The sequence below is a fragment of the Podarcis muralis genome, chromosome 5, assembly GCF_964188315.1.
Source record: "Podarcis muralis chromosome 5, rPodMur119.hap1.1, whole genome shotgun sequence".
In the NCBI taxonomy this organism is placed as follows: domain Eukaryota; kingdom Metazoa; phylum Chordata; class Lepidosauria; order Squamata; family Lacertidae; genus Podarcis; species Podarcis muralis.
The window spans coordinates 67,648,340-67,668,774 of NC_135659.1; the positions used below are offsets into that span (position 1 = coordinate 67,648,340).

The 20,435-nt window shown below is 43.6% G+C and overlaps 1 protein-coding gene across 1 annotated transcript in view; it reads right to left on the bottom strand.

Annotated features, from left to right (window-relative positions):
* The window catches only part of SYT6 (synaptotagmin 6), a 147,751-nt gene extending 133,556 nt beyond the window's left edge, over positions 1–14,195 (bottom strand). The window contains exon 1 of the mRNA XM_028734546.2: positions 13,567–14,195. Within this exon, the coding sequence (XP_028590379.1) occupies positions 13,567–13,711 (145 nt within the window). The 5' untranslated portion in view covers positions 13,712–14,195. The remainder of the gene's footprint in view (positions 1–13,566) is intronic.
* Between the last annotated feature and the right edge of the window lie 6,240 nt (positions 14,196–20,435).

A 20,435-nucleotide genomic window follows, 5' to 3' on the forward strand; every position in this document is an offset into this window, starting at 1 on the left:
TAGCTATGGGCTTAATGATTAACCTTTGGTAAGCCACTTGCCCATCTGCAAAATGGGAATGATGTCAGCTACTTTACATGAGGTCTGGGAGGATAAAGGTACTTAAGCTTTTGATGCCAGTTCTGTTCTCCAAAGTTCTTTAAATGCTGATGCTTTTTGTCTTCAGGGCTTATGCACAATTACTTTTCCTCTGCATTTTCCAGGCAGAGGTCCGCCCTTTAACACTCTTGTGTCTTTTTTGTGTTTTTTACTCTGAGCTTTCTCTGTGAAAACCCACTCTTTAAAGCTGAACTGGAGCAAATGTCAATTCGGGTTTTATGCGGATTGATGTTTGCTCTAAGCAAAAAGACAAATAAAAATCACAGATTGTGGCTGGGAAGAGTGGAGGAAAGGTAAGTGTGTATATTTAATTTTATTGTGTACTGTCATGTTTGAATGGATTATTGAATATTACTTTATTTGATATAAGTTGTTTATGTTTTTATTATGACATTTTTGTATTGGACCAGATTGTTATAAGGTTGTGATCTTTGTTGTTTCTTCAGTTTGTAAGCCGCCTTGTGTATAGTAATATAGAAAAGTGGTGTACAAATTGAAAGGATGATGATGATGATGATGATGATGATCCCTCAGTTGTGCTTATCTGGTTTGGTGCTGTATATTTTAGACCATTTTGTGCTTTCTTTTTAATGGAAAGATACTAACACATTTAACATATAAAAATAACAGCAGCAGCAACAACATTTCACATTGATATGAGAAGAATATCCCCACCGATCAGCCAGTGCTTAGCACATCCTGAAAAGGACAGCTTTCACATTGCTGCTGCTTCCTGTGTTATACATCATATTGTATTTCAAAAATCTGCTACAGGTGAATTGGAACTTGCACTGATGACCAAGCTGTGTTTTCTTTCCCTTTGTTCCACAATATGCATTAGAAAGCACCTTCCAGCCCAAAGTGCATTGATGTGCACATCCAGTTGAATCACTGATAGCACACATCTGATAACAGACCACTGATGTAAACCTGCCCACCCCCCACCCGGTTTGTCTTTCTTGCAGCCTGTTATCAGAGGTATCTTATTCTTGCTGCAATAAGCAGCTTGGATGTGACAAGTCCATATTCAATCCCAGCCAACATTCTTGGCCTCCTTGATGTTCTGGCAGTGAGTGTCACAAGCAAACAGCATGTATTTTGCTCAAAACCTGTTACCTCGCCATTTCACTGGGTGTCGTTTGCTTTTGTGTTTTGACAAAGAGCAGACTGAGTGTTCACTTTGCCTGCATTGCACCAACTGCTATTTTAACATACCTCGGTTCTCCTTTCATCTTTCCCCTGAAAAGTGGCTCAAGCTCTCAGAATTTCCTTCTGCTCAACTCCACCCTAGCCTGCAACGCATGATCACTTGCTCTTTCCTGATTTCATTGACTCCCACCTCTCAGAAGCCCCCGGAGAAGGAAACACTAAAGGGCTGTTAAGGCTGTTCAAAAGCTTGTGTTTGGACATTCTTGGTTCTGCCGCTTCCTGTCCATGCACCCCATAATTAGCCTGTCTCTCCCACCACTCCCCCACCTCTTCCTTCCCTTTGCCTTGGGCAAGTTCAGCTTCCAGTGAACTCCTTTCCCTCCCAAGCCTCTTTTTCCCCCTTGAAGGCTATTCTGTCTTTCTTCCTATTCCCTGCCTATGTTTGCATGATCACAGTTCTTCCCAGACATAACGCCACCTATGCCAGCTATATCCGGCGGCACTCCCTGATAGCAGCATTTTCAAGGGTTGCCTACGGTGCAGTTCATCAAAGCTTAAACTTGCCTAGAGTTGGTTTTCTAGGCTAGCACCAGCTTTGTATTTGATGATCTAGTTCTTCACGTTTGTATCAAAAACAAACCCTTAATTAGGCATATCAGTGGGTTATCAAGTGCCAAATAGTCTGTCTCGGTGGTGTTCTCTTCTTGCAATTGCTATGTGTTTTTAAAATGTACTTCATTATGCAGAGAGATGTAGATCAGTGTGCAAAACCCATGCTACCAGATACCCCAAATTAATGACAGAAAGTGAACCACTAAGAAAACAGGCACAACTGAATAGGCTGTTACTTTTTTAAAAAAACCTCACAACTAAAGGATAAAGGCAGATGTGGGAAAGGCAGTGTGACAGCAGCTGCCATGGAGTAGGGATGTTTGAGGAATTTAATCTTTTCAAATTCCTATATGAAATTACCTGTTCCACACACCTCAGACTAATTTACAAATTGGAACTTCGCTACCTCCCAATTTTGCACTTCTCCGGATATTGTGACCCAGTTCTAGGCAGTATGAATGCATCAAATACACTTTTTTATTTTAAAAATTGTGGATTAAATACAGAATTGTGGGTAAAGACAAGCAAAAGTGGCATGGACCAGAAACTAACAGATGCATGGAGTACACTCAAAAGTTGTTCTCAGTGTATTGTTTTGTGCTGCACGGAGTTGATTTCACGAGGTTATGTGCGGATGTACCACATTGTTACGTTATGGGTGGGTGGGTAGGTGTTTAAAATCAGTGTAGGCCAAAATAGCAAACCAGTAAACCTGCAGGCATCATGAGATTATACAATTGAATATCATGTGTTTTTACTATCAAGCCACATCAAACGTGTTTAACTGAAGTCAGTGAAAATGAGTAAATAGTTTGCCTCTCCTCTAACTATGTTGCATTATAGTGGGGGACATTTGCTCCTTTTAAAAAATACATATGACTACTCCATTTCTCATGAAACTTTGCAGTGTCAGGCATAGCCCTATTGGCTTTAGCCCAAACGTAGCAGAGTTTTCCTGCACAGCGAAGAAGCTAGTTGCGGCGGTAATGACTAGTCAGCTAGACTCAGAATAACTATTTACAGGATTTATTAAAAGGAGAAAATAAAACCAGCAGAGTTTCTGCATACAAAACAAAGCAAAATAAACCCTCTCTTTCTCTCTCTCTCTCAAAACCGTACACAGCACTTCTACTCCTAACAACACCTCACTTCAAACTGAGCTAGCAATCCCTTGATAACAGAGCAGAGTGCTGGTCGTTAACCAATCAGAGTGAGTAGTTTCTAGGTCAAGCAGACCTGGGCTTTCTGCCAAGAGTAAATTGACACCAGCTTGAGTTAATTGTGAGAAGCCAGAATCTGCAAGTTTCCCACGAGAACCAATTAACAGAAACTGAACACCCCCTCACAGATTCTGCTGGACAATTAACACCAAATACACCTATGTAGGAGATTATTTTTCCAGCAAACCTAAACCCTTGCACATTCGCTTGTTCTTTATCTTTGCCAATGGTTTAGTTAACACATCTGCTACATTTTCTTCACTTGATACATAAGTACAGGTGATTATATTGTCTTGTACACAGCAACGTACATTTTGGTATTTTACAGAGATATGTTTAGAACGCGATTTGAAACCCTCTGTTTTACTTAAGGTTATACAAGCTTGATTATCAATGTAAACTTGTACTGGTTCTCCACAATTTACATTTAAATCTGCTAACAAATGCTTGAAATAAATCACCTCGTTGCACAATTCACTCAATGCGGCGTACTCTGATTCCGTTGATGACACACTTACAACGTCTTGCTTGCGTGACCGCCAGCTGATTAAAGCTCCACCGACCATTATGACTAGTCCTGTGACAGATTTTCTATCCGGCAAATTTCCCCAGTCACTATCACAGTAGCAACTCAACATTTCATCCTCTGAAGAATTTAATTGTAACATATAGCCAATTGTCTGTTTGAGATACCTCAGAACTTGTTTTACCCCTTTCCAGGCATTTAGCGTGGGTTTTGAGACCAATCTACTTAATATGCCTACTGCATAGCTAATATCAGGTCTGGACCACTGTGCTAGATACAATAAACTTCCAATTACAGAGTGATATACATCAGGATGTTCAAATTCAGGACTCTCATCTATATGAAGTGTTTTTATGAAACCTGGATCCATAGGCACCACTGCCCCTTTGCAATCCTGCATCCTGTATGTAGTCAGTAGTTGTTTAACTTTGTTCTGCTGACTAATTAGGCAGCTGCCATCTTGGGCCCAGCACACTTCCAACCCTAGATATGTCCTAACCGGGCCTAAGTCTCGTCATAATCTTTTCCAGGCCTCTGAGAGTATCCATGAGCCACTAAACGAGCTTTGTATTTGTACTCTCCTGTCACCAGAGGTTTAAGTTTGTACACCCACCTGCAGCCTACAATCTTTGCCCCCTCAGGCGCTGCTACTGGTGTAAAAACCTTGTGCTCATTCAGAGAGGACATCTCTTCCTCCATTGCCTGTTTCCAGCGCTCTGCCTCCTCTTTTGGTAACTTTAACACTTCCTGAAAACTCTTGGGTTCTGCAATCACACTAAACACATTTGCAGTATCAGGAGAAAAACGCACTGGAGGCACTCCTTTGTTTTGTCTTTTAGATCTTCTGGGAGAAAATTTTTCTTCTGACCCACTTTCCTCCTCAGAACTACGACCTCTCTTTTGTTGCTTAGCAACTGGTCTTTGGCTAACTCCACTTTCTTGAGAGCTCTTATCTGAACTTTCCTCCCCCTCAGACTCTGATTATCTGTGTCTACTTTCAGAGTCATGAAGCTCCTGGGAAGGTTCAAACCAAACCTCAGTATTGGCATGTAGTCTCTCCCAGCCACTATGTTCACAAAAACTGGCATTCCTGGAGATCACAATGCCATTTGTCCCTTCAGCAAAACGGAAACCTTTTCCCAGCTCCTGGTAACCCACAAACACTAACTGTTTGGTCTTAGGATCTCCCTTCTTCCTCATTTGTTTTGGAATTAATACCCAGGCTTTTGATCCAAACACATGCAAATGGTCAATTTTGGGTTTTTTCTGAAACAATTTAAAGTACGGGGTTGTACCTATAGTTTGATGAAAGAGCCTGTTTTGGAGATAACACGCGGTGAGCATGCTCTCCCCCCAATAAGACATGGGCAAATCAGCATCATCAAGCATGGCAAACATCATATCTTGTAAAGATCTGTTTTTCCGCTCTGCAACGCCATTCTCCTCTGGGGAAAAAGCATTCGTTTTTCTATGCCCAATGCCACGCTTTTGTAACCAATCTTTAAAAGCATTTGACATAAATTCGCCACCTCTGTCCGTCTGAATCCTTTTGAGTTTAATGGACAGAAATCTTTCCACAGATGCCACCCAGCCTTTAAACTTAGTGAACACATCACCCTTATTCTTCATGGGAAAAACCCAAGAATAACGTGTGGCGTCATCCACAATTGTTAGTGAAAAGCGCGATCCACCCCTGCTTACAGCAAATGGACCAATTACGTCCATGTGAACCAGCTGTAGCGGTGACTCACTAACTCTGTCGCTTCTGGGGTAAGAGACTCTGTGGGTTTTAACCTTTTTACAAACATTACAATCAAGGTACTTGTTACAACTCTTTAAATTACCCCCATCAGCCAATTCAGACATTTTTAGTACACTTTTCCAGCAAGCATGCCCCATTTTCCTATGCAATAAGTGCACACAGTTGTCATGTATAGCTTTGTTATTCACTGCAGGCTGAGATTTACTGACTACTGCTGCAACTTGAGATCCTGCTTTAAGCCAAAACAAGCCTCCCTCTGACTTAGCAGTGCCTAAAATCTCACCAGCCTTCTTAATCATGCAACTGTCTCCTTCAAAGTGCACTTTAAACCCAGCTTTTAGCAAACAATCTACAGACATCAGATTGCTCCTTAATGAAGGCACACACAGTACATTTTGCAGGCATTCACGAAGACAAGGAACAAAAACTGCACCCCCCGAAATCACTTCGGAAGTACTTCCGTCTGCTAGAGCCACCTGGCTGCACTGTGCTGAGTTCTTGGAAACAAACAAGTCATCTGAGTTTACGATGTGGCGAGATGCTCCCGAATCGACCACCCAGACCGCTTGTTTCTCATCAGCAATCTTGACCTCGCCGGTCACCAGCTGAGCCGACTGTTTTTGTTTGAAGAATTTCTTTTTACGCTGCTGCTGCTGATCTTGTCTCTGCTCCTGCACCGGCAACTGAGACTTGACCAACTCCGGACATTGTCGTTTTAGATGCGCTGAGGACCCACATCGGAAACAACGCCTAACAGCAAACGCTGACTCCTCACCGGCACGCTGCTCTTGCTTCACCTCTGGCACGGCATGAGAACTCCTTCCAAACAGCCCGCCTGTAGAAGCCTCTGCAGCAAACGACCTTTCTTGCCTCTTCTGCCATTCTTCAATCAAACGCCCAGTAACGTAACTGACTGATAAATCAGGCTCCTGTATGCCTTCTAGAGACAAAACTAAATTATCCCAGCTTTCCGGGAGAGAACTCAAAATAATAGCCACCTTCTCCTGCTGGTCTAACGCACAGTCTCTTTCCTGTAGCGCAGCAAACTTTAACTGTAAACTGTGTAGGTGTTCCTGCATTGTAACCCCAGGCTGTAACATTGCCTTGTACAATGCCTTGCGAATGAACAGCTTGGAAACCGCTGTCTCACGCACATGGAGTTCTTTAAGTGCTTGCCACACACCTCTAGCTGTCTTGATTCCCCTCACATACGGCAACTGGGAATCTTCCAGCCCCAAGACAATTGTGGCCCTTGCTCTTTGGTCTTTATCGAGGTCTTCATCATCAGGCTTCGCAGGAAACTTACTCACCACTTGCCAGAGACGATCCCTCTCCAGCACTGCCTGCATGCGTTCCGACCACAGCAAGTAATTGGAGTCATTCAGACGCTCAAAAGCCATCTGAACTGGTTGTGAGGCCATCTTGAGAGCGATGTCCCTGGAACCCGGAACCAGCTACTCACGACCACCGAGAGAGAAAACAGGAACCACAGCACCCAGCACTCACACGCTGCAGCTGTTGTCCTTGTGTCCGCTGCGTCACCAGCTCACCACAGTCAGGAACCAACCAGAGTCCATCTGCTGCACCAGCAGGAACAACAACTTCTGGAACTACTGGAACCAACGCCGTTGATGCTGACACTACCGCAACTCAGGCTGGCAGCACAATGCCCATAACCTCATGAAACTTTGCAGTGTCAGGCATAGCCCTATTGGCTTTAGCCCAAACGTAGCAGAGTTTTCCTGCACAGCGAAGAAGCTAGTTGCGGCGGTAATGACTAGTCAGCTAGACTCAGAATAACTATTTACAGGATTTATTAAAAGGAGAAAATAAAACCAGCAGAGTTTCTGCATACAAAACAAAGCAAAATAAACCCTCTCTTTCTCTCTCTCTCTCAAAACCGTACACAGCACTTCTACTCCTAACAACACCTCACTTCAAACTGAGCTAGCAATCCCTTGATAACAGAGCAGAGTGCTGGTCGTTAACCAATCAGAGTGAGTAGTTTCTAGGTCAAGCAGACCTGGGCTTTCTGCCAAGAGTAAATTGACACCAGCTTGAGTTAATTGTGAGAAGCCAGAATCTGCAAGTTTCCCACGAGAACCAATTAACAGAAACTGAACAATTTCAAGCAAAGGCTAGGATCCAGAGCTATGTGAGTGAAAGTCCAGTTGGACAATCTGACATGTTTTCTGCCTCTTCCTTCCTGACTCCGCCCTCAGTTTTCCTACTGACATAGTGGCCTATTTCTGCTGAAATTCACTCCCTTCCAGTACAGTCCTGGTGCCACAATCTGAAGCATTCCAGAGCATCCCTTGACTCTTCAGATCAGCTTCTCAGTGTTTCCAGGAGGCTGCAGTGGGGAGGACAGGGTGGGAATGCCACACTATGAGTGCACTTCCATGGGGAGACCTCTGGCTCCAACCCACAGTTTAAGAACATAGGAACCTGTATTACACCAGGTCAGACTGTTGATCTATCTAGTGCAGTGCAGATTCTTATACTGTTTGGCAGCAGCATCCCAAGGTTTCAGACAAGGTACTGCCATACAAGGAGATTTTAGAAATTGAACCTCGGATCTTCTGATCTTCTACATGCAAAGCAGATGCTTCATCATTGAGTTATGGCCCTTTCCAATAGTCCTAAGCCAACTCTCAGATTCCAAGTCTAATTGCTATTGGCCAGTGATGGGATGACCAACTTCTGCTTGGCAACCACTGAAACTTTGAGCGTAGACTAACTTTTGGTTCTTGCTTGAGTTGTACAGAATATTTTTCCAGACCTCAGAATTCCTTGGTTTCCTCTGCTGTGGTCCACTAAACTTTCTGCTCTGTCTGATTGGCAAAAAATACAAATTTACAAGTGATTGCCTGCAGGTTGTAACACATGGGAAATTACCAGTGCGGAAATATGCTGCATGCAGGCTCAGATAACACAGGGAGACATTAAGGCATCCCGGAAAGAAACCTCTTATTATCATAGGAAAAGTGCCAGGCATATGTTGGCTGGTTGCACTCAGCCCATTATACAAATGTTCTCATTCTGCCCTCCTGCCTCAGTTGTGCAGTCAGGCATTCTGGAGTCATCAATATTGGCCTATGGGAGTCTTTCCTGTGAGCATTGCCTCAGGACTGATTATCAGGGACCACAGAGAAGAAAGTAGGCTAGCATGGCATGGAGCTCTCCAATAGTTCCAAGAGAATTTCACTGCCGTTCAAAGCGGCAGGAGGGTTTTGTAACTCTGTGTACTAGAAAGCCATGTCTTCCTCTTTCATCCTCTCAATTTGTCCTATCATCAGCTTGTGTTTTATACAATATATGGGCATAAGAATTATGTGTAAAGTATAAAAACTTGATTTTTCAGGTCATCACAAGCGTAGATTGTTTGACAACATACAAATTCATGTATGTGCTCATATAGAAGCAAAGAATGGTCATCCAAATTCATAAGTCATGGAGTTTGAAGCTACTAGCCCAGCCTTCTCTAACCTGATGTCTTCCAATCATATCTGACTGTTGACCATGCTGGCTGGAGTTAATTTTGGATTTGCTTTTTTATGATTTTCTAGATCCATTTGAATCAGTGTTTAGGCCTGCTTCTGGCACCGAAGCTGCCTTTTATAAAAAATTATACACCACTTCATTGTAAAAAAAAACCCTCAAAGCAGTTTACAAAAAAATAAAACAGATTAAAATTACTTCCACTATCTAAGCATCTTTCTTTCAACTGTGCTGTTTTGAATCATCTAACAGAGGAAGTTCTCCGTAGTGGCACCCACCCCGTGGAATGCCCTCCCACCAGATGTCAAGGAAATAAGCAACTGTCTGACTTTTAGAAGACATCTGAAGGCAGCCCTGTTTAGGGAAGTTTTTAATGTTTGATGTTCTATTAGCTTTTAATTCTGTTGGGAGCCACCCAGAGTGGCTGGGGAAACCCAGCCAGATGGGTAGGTTGTAAATAATAAATTATTATTATTATTATTATTATTATTATTATTATTATTATTATTATTTCAGCTTCCTAGGATGTCCCTGAGTTCTGGTAATATGAGGGAGAGGGGAATTATCTGTCCATTTCCTCCTCACTATGCACAATATTATACTCTTCTTACTTACAAGGGAAAAACACACCAATATTCAGAGGATAGGTTGGATTATTCACTGCTAAAATAGGAGCAATGATGTTATCAAAGTACAAATTTCACTATTTCAGTATATGAACATTTCCAGATTGTAATGCTCAATTGCATTATACATTAAGCACTATTCCCCTAAGAAGTACTTATCTAGCTCACATTGTAAACTAAGCTTCTGGACACATGCATATACTGGGCACCAGGGGGAAATGGAGTTCTTTCGAAGTGTCCTCCTGGTAACAGCTACTGCCACTGACCTCCTGAGAAGTGTGATGGGAAGAGAAGAGGGCATAATTCATGAGGTTGAGGTCTTCAGGCTTGTGAGGGTGGGGGAGGCATTTGGGCAGTATCATACTGCCAATATGTGCAGTAGGATTTCTGAACTGGGCTCAGAACATACGAGTCATTTGCTGAGCCAAATTCCAGACACCCTTACCTTTTGCCCTGTGCTTTCTAGACAGAGGTCCGTGCTTTCCCAGTCTGTGTCTGAGTGCCTTCTCTTTTTGTGCCTTGTCACTTTCCAAGGAAAAACCACTTAATGCTGAACTGGAACAAATAGCAGTTTGGTTTTTTTCCACAGACTTGTTGTCAGTAGTAAAGAGTGGGTTTTTGCAGGGAAGGCTCTGAGGCAAGCAAAACAAAAAACACCACTCAGACACAGAGCTTTAAAGTACAGACTTGTCCTACAAACACAGCGCAAAAGGAAGTCTGGATGAGCCCTGAGCCAAAGAGAGTCCATCCATTACTACCAAGAAGAGCTCAGCGCAAATCTCTAAATCAGTCATCCTCCACAAGTTCCATGTTTCCCATTCCTTGCTCTGATTGTGCTGTGACATCTACAGATCTTTTTTCTTTTCTTTTTAATTGATTTATTTGGTTTTTCAAATTAAAATTTTACAGAGATATATCAAACATAAATAATAAAAACAAGATTCCAAGGAATCTCCTGGACTCCCATCCTTCCCTTTGTTGGTCCTATTATTAAACATTTCCTCCTGCATCTTTTATGATGGTCCAAATCTTTTACATCTCCATTGTGTCCAGAATTCACCCTTAAATTACAAGTGATATTCCAATCCTACTCAAGATTTTAACTGTTTACAGTTGTCTTTAAGATAAGTTATAAATTTTCCCCATGCCGTATTAAAATTTTGGTCTTCCTGATTTCTGAGTCTTCTGGTCATTTTAGCCATTTCAGCATAGTCCATCAACTTCACCTGCCATTCTTCTATACAGTTCTTTTCATGGCAGACCTGATAGCTCTCTAACACTCAATCTTATGTCTACTGGCATCTAGGGCCAATCCATGGGAGCATAGAAAGATGCCTTACAGTGAGTCAGGTCATCGGTGCATCTAACTCATCATTGCCTACACTGAACTGGAAGTGGGTCTCCAGGGTTTCAGACAGGGAATGTTTCCAGTCCCATCTGGAAATGCAGGGAATTGAACCTGGGGTATTCTGCATGCAAAGCAGATCATGTCTTGCAATACACTGCAAGTCTTGAGAGATCATCTGAATTCTAGCAAGCAGCAAATACTTCTGATTTGTCAGGGAAACACAGTATGGACTCAGGCACCCTGAATATTTGCACTTCCCTGGCTCCCTGGTGCCTGGGAAACTGTTATAGCAGCATTCAAAGCATCAGGGCTGGATGAAGATGTGCCAACTTGGATTAAGACCCAAGCCGGAGAAGAACTTTTAAAGAAAACGGCACTTGCTTCATAATGCCACCAAATCTTCTAAGCGAGATATTCCAAGACAGGCAGTTATGAATTTCAGCACCATCTCTAGTAAACGACACGAGGTTGCTTGTTGAAATCAGGGCATTGTTTGCACTCTGCTGTGAACAGCAGGTCGATGGGCTGCTCTAAAGCAATAGCGAAGCTACCTCAGCAATCAGGTAATCCCCGCTGAAATCACAGCATCCATCCCGATAGTCAGCCGTTTGCAGGGATATAGAGCAATCAACCAGAGATGGGTTCAGGTGAGCAACTCTGAAATGTAAAGTTTTTGTGAACTGCTTCAGAGAAGCAGTTTATTATTTCAGAAATGCTGCTTGCCAGGACCCTTCTTGGTGCCTCATGAACAGGGCTTATTTTGTGCCAGGGTTCAGCTCTGGGTCCTTATTTGAATGCCAAACGTCTGTTCAGTTATCCTTCCACATTCCGAAGAAAAGAATGCCAGGCAATTAAAGTGCAAATCCCATAGCAAGGAGAAACAGTCAGAAGAAAACACACACGAACACACACACCTGGGACCAGGGACAGAGCTACCAGTCTTTGGCAGATGTGAGTCCAGCTATCTCTCTCTTGCTTTAGAAACTCATCTGCACTCAGGAAATTACAAGGACTCAACTTTCCATTTGGAGCTTATTTGTTGTCACACAAGGAAAGCGGCAGCAAATATCCAACCTGCTGCCCTCCAGATGTTTTGCCAACCAGGTGCTCTCCAGCACGCCGGCTGGGGCTGATGGCAGTTGTCCTCCAAAACATCTGGAGGGCACCAGGTTGGCAAAGGATTCCATCAAGCAACAAGCAAAGACTTCCTGTTCATGAAGGCTTCCCTCAGTCAGGAAAGTCTGGCCTAGGATAGTTGATTTTAAAGCAAACCTTCCCTAAGGGCATGTCAAAGGCAATTCTAGGAAGCAGCTATGATTCAGACCAGTGTTCAAGCCCTGTGGTGACGAATGTTTCAACAGGCATAAATTGCCTCTACTTGTGGCTGGAGATGGCACAGAACTCTCCCTGGTTCTGTGGGGCACATGGGTGTTGCTGTGCATCTTAATATAAAAATGGCAAGGCAGTATAAGGAAGTCTGTGTTAAGAACACAAAAGCAGACCTATTGCATGAGACCTGCTGGATCAGACTGGTCAGATTCCTCTGACAAACTCACAGACAGGCCATAGAAGTAATTGCCCTCTGTTGTGGTTTGCCCACGGCATTCAATAAAGGGCAATATTCAGGCCTGTCTTAAGCATATGCGGCACCGGGGTGCAAAGATCCACCCGGCGCCCCCCCCCCCCAGTTGCCCAGTCCCAGGCATGCAGGAGGGTGGAGCTGGCCGGCCAGCTCAGCGTCTTGCTGGCTCAGTCACCCCCAAACTTGCGGCGCAGAGCCACCCGCAGCAGAAGAGCCCACCGCGGCGCTCCAACCAATGGGCGGGCTCTTCCCCAGACTCAACTCTCAGGCCCCGGACTCTCATCCTGGCGCCCCTGAGAGCCTGGCACCCAGGTGCCCCGCACCCCTAGATGGGTAAGACGGCCCTGGCAATATTGCTTCTAGTCTGAATGTCCATTTAGGTATCACAGCTAATAGCTGTTAAGAGACTCATCCTCCTATGTCTACTACTTCAGGATTTAAAGCAATATTTTAAACAGGTTTTGACCCGGGGGGGGGGGGGGGAGCATAATATCAACCCTAAGAATACTCCTACTATCTAGCATGGGGTTAAAATGAGATTCCTTGATGGCTTTTACTGTCACTGGAAAGTCAAGTTTAACTCAAGTCTCTGAGCTTTTCCATGTAGCACTGCACCCCATTTACTTCTTTGATAGAAGCTGCACTCAGTTAATGAGTAAAATGTACTTTTCTCTCTCTTTTACTGCTAACCACAGAGCTGTCAGAATGCAAGGGTACCCACCACCTTGTGCTAACTAACAGGTGAAACTCTGAGAACTCAAAGTACACAGGTACACAGACTGAGCTTGACTTCGCTAAAAGACTTCCTAAAAACGGATGCACCCCGCCCTTACACTCTTTGAACAGGGAGGAGGTGTTTCTACACATTTTCCCCTGCTTCTTTCCCAGATATTTTGAATATTCTTTCACTTTGAGTATTCTTTCACTTAGCAAACATTACAAGAACTTGCTGTTTCAACAGGTTTCTTCGGACTCCCCCAACAACACACATCTGCAGAGGATTTAAAATGAGATAGAGGGAAATGCCTGGCATAAAGGGGGCATTTGTACAAGCTTCACCTCCATGGTGACCTTCTTCTCCCATAGCATCATGTGAATAGGAGTCAAGGAGCAGTTAACAGGGGAACAGAGGTCACTGTACCTGGCTCAGGGCTGCTCAGGTCTTGAAAGAGGAGGAACTCCTTGCAGGTGTCCAAGTCCAACTGGGGCAGGCTCTTCTTACGGCAAAGGTCGGTGACAATCCGAGCTGCCGTCTGACACTGGCTTTCCTCCTTAGCGACGCTCATTTCCCAAGCTGCATCTCCCTTTGCCTCCTACCTGGCTGATTTGGAAAGATCAAAGTAGGAGGGCAGAGTCCCAGTCCCAGTGCCACACACCCCGGGACTCAGGACTCCACTAGCGCCTGCATGCCATCGCAGTTCCTCTCTGCCCAGAGACAAACCGTGTGGCACAGGCTGAGGTCAAGGCTGAGGCTTGACCACTTGAGGTCACTTTTGGCACACCACAGCTCGCTGCAAACCAGCCCGTGCCTTCTGATGCTCTTGTTGCATTCGATAACAGAGAGCTGCATTTACTGCCAAGGCGTGTTCTGCACAGGGATCCTCCTTCTCCTCCTCCTCCCCAGTTCAGTTTGATTCCCTCCTTGCACACTTTCAAAGCCTCCTTCCAGAGAAGCTATTTAACCCCTCGGTGGGTGTACCTTCTGTATCAGGTGGTGGGGGAGACATTGCAGCTCCACGTACAAAGGAGAGAACAGGAGCGCTGAGATCTTACAGCACGGAACAGCTTGTCACAACACAGAGCTGAAGCTGAACAGCACCATTGGTTGCTACACACGCAGCTTCCAGCACAAGGGAGGGAACAGGTTTCATTTATTGGCTTAGCCCAGCCCTAAGATGCTAAGCTGCAAATTGCTAATAGGGGGCCAGCCCTGTTTTGTGTACGGTAATTAGATCACTGTTTTAATTTACAGTACCACTTCTGGGTTCCCACTGTCAGACCAGGCTGTGCAACCAATCCGCACATAGAGAAAGCGCCAATTGTCAGGCATGAGCAACGATCGCATAATGGGCAATTAATACAATACCCTGTAGAAACGAACTCAGGAGTGGAAGAGGAGGAGGACGAGAATCTAACAAAAGAAAAGAAAAAAACCACGCACAAAAGATGTGCCAAGGAGTTTGCAGCCCCAGTCTCATGGATCATAAGAAAGTGGGTGTCTGGAACAATTCCACTGCACTTACAGTGTCAGATAATTACCTGTTAACACAACTTTCTATAGCTGCGAGACAAATCTCTACAAATGATTATGGAGATTCGGCGTGCTATGCCCTCAAAACATAGTCCTCTCTAATTCCAGGTAGGTGGGAATCAAGTCTCCACGATGCCAAAGAAGAGTTGTGTATAAAGGAAGAAAGTTCAGTTGGGGGTTTCAATTGCATGTGGGTGTGCTGTTTTCTACTCCTGGCATTAATATTACAATTCTACAGCCATTGTAAAATCATTGTTAGGATATGTTGTTTATATAGAATTCCACTATGATTTAACTTCTCCTGCTTTCACCTCTTGCCTCATTTGCCTGCTTCTGACGAGAATGCCTTGGTAAGGAGAAATATGGCAGCTGTCCCATACAGGTGGCAACCATTTCGTATGGGGCTTCCGTTCTTGGTCCCCATGCATGTATATATGTGTTATGCCCCGCCCCTATTCTACCCTCTTCCAGGTCCAAAAGGACCTGAATGGTGGTGATTGATGTGCCTAAAATGGTTGCTGCCTGTATTAAAGACATGGGGAACCCGTGGAAAGATCAAAGTAGGAGGACAGAGTCCCAGGGCCACATACCCTGGAACTCAGGACTCCACTAGTGCCTGCATGCCATCACAGTTCCTCTCTGCCCATAGACAACCGTGCACCACAGGCTGAGGTCAAGGCCACTTGGCCACTTGAGGTCACTTTTGGCACACTACAGCTCGCTGCAAACCAGCCCGTGCCTTCTGATGCTCTTGTTGCATCCGATAACAGATGTGGACCTCCAGATGTTGCTAGATGACTACTCCCATCATCTCTGACCACTGGCCACACTGACTAGTTTGAAGAGATTTGCCATCCAATATCTGGAGAGCCACAGATTCTCATCCTTGCCATATTGTTTTCCATTAGTTTCACCTAGCTCATATATGTGGCAATACTACCATTTATTTGGGTGGCGTTTCCGTGTGCGGCTCTGGCTCGCCAGAGCAGCGATGTCACGCTGGCCACGTGACCCAGAAGTGTCTCCGGACAGCGCTGGCCCCCGGCCTCTTGAGTGAGATGGGCGCACAACCCTAGAGTCTGGCAAGACTGGCCCGTACGGGCAGGGGTACCTTTACCTTTACCTTTACCATTTGAGAGCAAACCCCATTGAACTGAAAAGGACTTACTTCTGATAAGGTATGTATACAATTGCATCATAAAATGATGGACCAAAATTTTTCAATTGTGCTGTTCCTAGATTAATTTATTCATACTGTTCTGGTTGCCTCGTCAGGTTGCCTCATAAAGCTGGAGAAGGTGCAGAAAATTGGAACCAGAATGGCCGAGGAGAAAGGATATTTTTTCCTGTGAGGAAATGGAGCAGCATTTCTGCTTTTTCAGTTCAGAATAAAGATGACTGTAAGGCAGGACTTGCTAGAGGCATATAAACTTATGCATGGAGGAAGGTTTTTTTCCTCCCTCCCTTATATTAGAACTCAGGGCCACCCGATTAAATTGATTGGCTGAAGATTTCTCACACTGTTCAGAACATAGAAAGTTGACTTATGCAGAGTCAACCCATTTGTTTCATCTAGTTCAGTATTGTCTACATTGACTGGTGGCAGCTCTCCTAGGATTAAGAAGGAGTCTTTTCCCAGCCCTACCTGATGATGGTAGGACTTCAAAGGAGTAAAAGCCCATGGAAAAGCCTACATGTGCTTTTTCTGATATGCAATGCCAAACACAGGTTGCTCCTTAATTTCAGTGGGCAGTCCTATGGTTTCAGCCTCAAATATGCTAAACACAATAAGAAAATATTAAAAGAAAACAAAGATGTGAGCTGGGGATTGGCTCAAGTTATTTGGTTTTGAGGGGGAAGGCAATATTGGCAAATATTCAGTGTTCCTATCCTGCCTTACTAAACCATATATCCATGGAAAAGAGGAGTTTCAAGTCAGCCCTGGAACAAATTAAGTCTCCATTCACACACCAGAAGCAATCCCCTTGTACAAATCTTCCACCCATCACACACTAAACCCAAATATGTTTCGTTTTTCCCTCCCATTGCTTGTTTGGTTTTCTCCAAGTGTCTCTGATTTCTGAATATTGTACAGCTGCTCTGGAATTTACAGGAAAGATTAATGATGGGTAGCTTTTTAATGACAATATATATGGTATCTGATTACTTGGGTGTGGGTGACTAAATGCTGTGTGGTTAGGAGCTTACAATGTTTATAGCTGCAGAAACTAAGTGGAGGAAGATAGTTTGGAGACAAATCATTGAACACTTTTAAAGCATCCTCTTCACACTGAGAACAGCTCACACTTCCCAGAATAAAGGATGACTCACACCACAGCATATACCCCGTCACAGGTTAGGAAGTAAAGCGACAACTTTTTCCATTCCACCTTATGTCCCTTGCATGCAGTACGGTTTCTCTTCTGCTGCAATTCTTCTTCCCTCTACATTATTTGACTCACTGTTTGCTGTGGTGAAATTGTGTAATTTACATAACTTATGTAATTAAGTATGGAATTATGTAAATTACCTTGCCATTATGTTGCTGCTTTTTATTTATTTAAACCAAGTTCAAAGAGAGATAAATGCAACCACACCATCACCAACCACCACAAAATGGTATTATTTATTTTATTATATTGAAAACTTTTATACTTTTATACACATGTGTCTCAAAGCCATTGCAGAATATGGAGGTGGAAGGACTAAAAGTCATTCATCTGCCCATCAGCTTTAAGCAATAAGATTGCAGAGTTGCAACTGACAAGCAATGTAATAAATCAATTAACACTACGTTCTGAATGTTAGATGCCACTATAGCTATATTGATGCAGACCACTCTATGCATTCATCAGAGTGTGAGACAGGAATGGCAAGATGAGATACGCCAGTATTGCACCTACCTTAAGAAATCAGTCTAGGGCTTCAGTCCTAAACACATTTGTGAAGGAGTAAACCCTATTGAACACAATGAGCCTTCCTTCTGAGAAATCATGCATAAGGGTGTACTATAATTGCCTATCACAGATGTGACTGTTGACAATGGTAAAGGTAAAGATAAAGGTACCCCTGCCTGTACGGGCCAGTCTTGACAGACTCTGGGGTTGTGCGCCCATCTCACTCAAGAGGCCGGGGGCCAGCGCTGTCCAGAGACACTTCCGGGTCACGTGGCCAGCGTGACAAAGCTGCATCTGGCGAGCCAGCGCAGCACACGGAACGCCGTTTACCTTCCCACTGGTAAGAGGTCCCTATTTATCTACTTGCACCCGGGGGTGCTTTCGAACTGCTAGGTTGGCAGGCACTGGGACCGAGCAGCGGGAGCGCACCCCGCCACTGGGATTTGAACCGCCGACCTTTTACCCACAGCGCCACCCGCGTCCCTCTGTTGACAATGACTGTACTATAACAACACGGTTTCCTTGTTACTCTGAAAAAAGAACAGCATCCAAAGCCATCAACTTGAGGTCATCACCTTGTTGAAGCTGAGCAGTTCTGGGTCTAGTCAGTACCTGAATGGGAAGGAACCCCATGTACAGCACCCTAGGTTTCATGATGAAAAGAAAGGTGGGCTATAAAAGTAAGGAAATGTTTCTTAAAAAATTGTTTCAATTGCAGAGTCTGCAAGCCTATGCGATGCCCACTGCTTCTCACCATTTCTCTTGGTCTGAAGATCAGTTTAGAAAGCGGGGTACAGGAAAAAAATAATTCATCTGGATTGAACATCAGAAATGACATCGAGGAATCAACTTGTCATTCTGAGTGAAAGGTTATAAAGGAAGAAAAAAATTCAATCAGCCACAAAACATAACCAAGACTAGAATAAAATGCACAATAATATCCCAGAATGTCAACTTAATGAATCGCTTCAGAGCACAGGGAGAAAGTTCTGCCTAGTGGAAGAGGCAGCCACACCAGGCAAAATGTGCCTTTGTCATTCAGCTGCATTCAGTGGCCCTGGTGAAGGTCCCTCCATGTTAGTCTACACATAGCCTCCAAGAAATAGAAACATAAGACATGGTCACATATGCATTGCATCTGTTTGGTACACTATATGTAGTTACCTATAAGTTTTGTTATTGTATTGTATATTGTTTTATTATATTTGAAGGTATTATTGTTTTTATATGTGTATGGGTCTTATGTTTCTGGTGTTTCTCCTGTAGGAGACGACCTCTAATGCAGGCATAGGCAACCTCAGCCCTCCAGATTTTTTTGGGACTACAATTCCCATCATCCCTGACCACTGATCTTGTTAGCTAGGGATCATGGGAGTTGTAGTCCCAAAACATCTGGAGGGCCGAGTTTGCCTATGCCTGCTCTAATGTGTATATATTTTTGTATGACCAAAACAAAACTCATTTTAGATCTTGTATTAGAGCCAACAATTCTAGCGACTGAGAGATTTCTCTAGTTCAATTCTCTGAGGATGCATACATTTAAAGCACACAACTTTCCCAAAAGAATCTTGGGAACTGTAGTTTCTTATGGTGGTTTGCTGGGAATGAGTCATGTGAACCTGTTTCCAACGTAAAAGAAATAAAACCCCACCAAGTGGCATATCATTTTTCTGGTTTCTCTCTTCAATGTATTCATTCAGAATAAATTTATTCAGAAATGGACAGAGTCTGCAGATCTTTTATCAGAAGGGTGTCTGGAGATTGTAATATTTTCAACTTCCGAGCCACAGAGATCCTGGCTGCTGCCAGCACCCAAGTCAAAAGCCCCTTGGAATGAAAAATAATTCATTTGATCACCCCATAAATTAAAATGTGGGGAAGGCTGCACAATACACTTAAATATATTATATATGTCTTGATACAGTTCAGTCCATATTTCATTCTTATACACCTTCATTGGGTTAACAAGGTATTTTGCTAGAATTTCTCACTAAAAATTTCCCCATGTGCCAGAATGCACAGCCAGTGAGCTACTTCTTAGTTTTAAGGTTAGTTTCACAAGGTTCTGTTAGGTTTTGCATCCTCTGGGATTTGGGTATGTAGATCTAAAGCTCTTTTTTTCTCTCTTACAGGTTTTTCTATACAGATTGTCTATCAGTTAATCCCCATATTGAGTTTTGATGCAAAAGGAGCATCAGCATACTTCAAAATAAGCAAGAAGGATTTCCTTTTGATTACACTCACCACCCTGCACTATAAATCAAAATCACCACCCCATTTCTTCCAAAATTAAAGTCCACACACAATGTCCTCTGGGCAGCATAGAACTTATGGTGCACTGCTATGTTGAAATGTTGCCTTTCTGATAGGCTACAAATTGAAACCAGAGGCAGCAGAACTATTTCCTCAAATTCTTCTCTTCATACATGCCACCATAATAGGTTGTAAAAGAGCTAACCAGCAAATTTGCAGTAGTATGGCGCAAATGCCTTACTAAGCATTTCACTTTCCAAAATTTCAGTTGTCATGACAACATGATTGAATTCTTTTTTAAAGAAGGAAATGCTCTGTGATTAGGTCCCAGCAACTCTACTTTTTAATTAGCTGTAGACCCCATAGCCCATGCAATATAAGCCGCCGTTGCAAATGCTTAAGGATAAGTTTGGGATCAGAGCAGTAATAGTTTGCCAGGCACAAAAGTAATATTATTGGCCTTGACAGCCTGCTAGGGTACAGCCCAAAAGGCTTTGCAGCTACAGCAAGTGAAAAAGTCAAATTTCACAACATGAGAGGCCACAACAATTTATGGACATTCAACACATTACTAAATACTAGTAATAAGACCCTGTCCATGTAATAGAT